The sequence below is a fragment of the Capricornis sumatraensis genome, chromosome 19, assembly GCF_032405125.1.
Source record: "Capricornis sumatraensis isolate serow.1 chromosome 19, serow.2, whole genome shotgun sequence".
NCBI lineage: Eukaryota > Metazoa > Chordata > Mammalia > Artiodactyla > Bovidae > Capricornis > Capricornis sumatraensis.
Genome location: NC_091087.1, coordinates 66,506,379 through 66,509,022, shown reverse-complemented (window position 1 = coordinate 66,509,022; position 2,644 = coordinate 66,506,379). Strand labels below are relative to the sequence as shown.

General features: G+C 66.0%; 1 protein-coding gene across 1 annotated transcript; it reads left to right on the top strand.

Annotated features, from left to right (window-relative positions):
* Positions 1 to 331: 331 nt before the first annotated feature.
* On the top strand, positions 332 to 1,896 carry GSC (goosecoid homeobox). The gene is made up of 3 exons (XM_068991486.1): positions 332 to 689; positions 1,160 to 1,419; positions 1,741 to 1,896. The coding sequence occupies exons 1-3, from the start codon at positions 332 to 334 to the stop codon at positions 1,894 to 1,896; spliced, it is 774 nt and encodes a 257-aa protein (XP_068847587.1).
* Positions 1,897 to 2,644: the final 748 nt, after the last annotated feature.

Below are 2,644 nucleotides of genomic sequence, written 5' to 3'. Positions count from 1 at the left end.
TGGTTCTGTTTGTCATCTGCATATTACCAGGAACTAAATCCAGGATGACGTCGACTCAGTATAAAACCAACAAGAGGTTCAGCTGCTCTAAGCTCCGTCCTACCCGCGGGTCGAGTTCGGCGAACGCTGCAGCGAGGGGCGGGCGGGCGGGAGGAGGGCGACGAACGCAGGGGGCGGGGAGGGGCGCGGGGCTGCGCGCTCGCCGGCGCTCTCTTTCGGTTTGGTCCTCCACGGGAGGAGCGGGGACCCCCCCCTACGCCCCCGCCTCACTTGGAGGATTTTTTCCGCGGCGCGTCCCAGCCGCCCCCCGGTCCCGGCGCGGGGCTCGGGGATGCCCGCCAGCATGTTCAGCATCGACAACATCCTGGCCGCCCGGCCGCGCTGCAAGGACTCAGTGCTGCCCGTGGCGCCCAGCGCCGCGGCTCCCGTCGTCTTCCCGGCCCTGCACGGGGACTCGCTCTACGGCGGCGCCGGTGGCGGCGCCTCCTCGGACTATGGCGCCTTCTACCCGCGCCCCGTGGCCCCGGGCGGCGCAGGCCTCCCGGCCGCGGTCGGCGGCTCGCGCCTGGGCTACAGCAACTACTTCTACGGGCAGCTGCACGTGCAGGCGGCTCCCGTGGGCCCGGCCTGCTGCGGGGCCGTGCCGCCGCTGGGCGCCCAGCAGTGCTCTTGCGTCCCGACGCCCCCAGGTAGGGTCGCGCCTGCGCTGGCCTCGGCCTCGCCGGCCCTCCGCGCTCCTCGGCGCCCCGGGACGCGGGTGGGCGGCGGCGTTGGCTTCTCTCACTTACCACCGACTTTTCTCTTGCAAACCTGCCCCCAAGCCCCGTCTTTGGGCGGATCGGGCGCAGGGGGTTGCACACTTGCTGCACACTTTAGGCGAGAGTTAGCAGAAAGTGTAACTGTGCCTGCGTGGGGGAGGCTGGGCTTTTAGGATTCCCCTAACCCGCGTTGGGAGTGTGCGAGTGGACGCGGTAGCAAGATACGCACCCCCCGCCCCTCGCCGCGTTCCTTGCACCCTGCTTTTCGCGCACCCCCCGGTTCCCCGCACCCGCTGGCAGACGCTGTTAAATCAGAGTGGGTCGCCGGCGGGGCGGGCGTGTGTGCGCGCGCGGCGGCGGCAAGGAAGGCCGCTGACCCCGGACGCCTCCCTCTGTCGCAGGCTACGAGGGCCCCGGCTCCGTGCTGGTGTCCCCCGTGCCGCACCAGATGATGCCCTACATGAACGTGGGCACCCTGTCGCGCACCGAGCTGCAGCTCCTCAACCAGCTGCACTGCCGGCGGAAGCGGCGGCACCGTACCATCTTCACTGACGAGCAGCTCGAAGCGCTGGAGAACCTCTTCCAGGAGACCAAGTACCCAGACGTTGGCACCCGCGAGCAGCTGGCCCGGAAGGTGCATCTCCGCGAGGAGAAGGTGGAGGTAGGCTCAGGACCCCGCCGGGGCGCGCCCTCTCCAGCGAAATAAGCTCCCCTACTCCAGCCGGGTATGCTCGGCTCTCCCTGGGTCTCCCGGCTCTTTGGAAACATCCCCGGGGCGGCCCGGAGGCTGCGGGAAGGCGTTTTAGGCCCAGGAAGTTGAAAATACGGAAGCGAGAACGAGACCCCATCTGAGAGCGTGCGCGCCGGGTCCCCCCCGGTTCCCTGGGCGCGCCCGGGGGGTGAGTGGGGGTGCTCGGGCCTGGCGTGGGGCGGGGGCACGCCTTTGATCCTCACCGTTGTTTTGTTCTCCCTGGCGCAACAGGTCTGGTTTAAAAACCGCCGCGCCAAATGGAGGCGGCAGAAGCGGTCCTCTTCGGAGGAGTCGGAAAACGCTGAGAAGTGGAACAAGACGTCGTCGAAGGCGTCGCCCGAGAAGAGGGAAGAGGAAGGTAAAAGCGATTTGGACTCGGACAGCTGACGGCCGCGGGCCGGCCGTGGCCCTTGCCTAAACTCGAAGGACTTGCACACCAGACGATGCTACTTTCTTGCACACGCGCTGCCTTGAGGGAGGAGGGGGGTGGGGGTCGAGGAAGAGGAACTGTAAATAGTGTACCGTCCGAAGGGTGGGCGCCTGGGGTCGGGCCGCCCCGGGGCTTGCAGCCCCGAAGTCCAAGGCCGCCGGCGACTCGCTCCCCACCGTAGTATTTATAGTTAAATTAACGGTGACAGTACAATAAAGTGACGGCGATGTAGACGGGCCGCATTCTGTATTTCCTACCCTACCGCCAGCACCATCCGAGGCCCCCCCCCCCCCCACAAAAAATGTAGTTAGTCGGTAGCTTCCAAAGGAAAACTGGACAGCTCTGATCTGCCTCCCAAAAAAGGGAAAAAGACGAAAGAGAGAAAAACAGAAAGTCTGGGTACGATGGTCGCAGGACCGGGTGTCCTGGTTACCCTTCCTGCGGAGGTTTCCGGGCAGGGTGGAGAGGGGCATTGCCGGCTGCCTAGAGGAGGTGTCCCGGAGAGGAAGCAGCCTGGGGTCCTGATCTCCTCGCCCTCGGGTATAGTCAAGACCTTCTCTCTCCTCGATGCCGATAGATAGGGTAGCGGGTAAGAAGGATCCTCTCGAGCTGAGGGATCCCAGGAGCGTCTCCAGAGCCCGTTTAGCCCTTTCAGCCAGCCCTGGAGCTCCCCAGAAATCCCCAGAAGTAAGGCGGCGGGTCCGC

What these genes read in the sequence shown, in the direction of transcription:
- GSC (XM_068991486.1), top strand. Translation starts at nt 332, where the DNA reads ATGCCCGCCAGCATGTTCAGCATCGACAACATCCTGGCCGCCCGGCCG. An exon ending in TTGCGTCCCGACGCCCCCAG is followed by an intron (nt 690 to 1,159) that starts GTAGGGTCGCGC and finishes CCTCTGTCGCAG; the next exon opens with GCTACGAGGGCCCCGGCTCC. An exon ending in TCCGCGAGGAGAAGGTGGAG is followed by an intron (nt 1,420 to 1,740) that starts GTAGGCTCAGGA and finishes CTGGCGCAACAG; the next exon opens with GTCTGGTTTAAAAACCGCCG.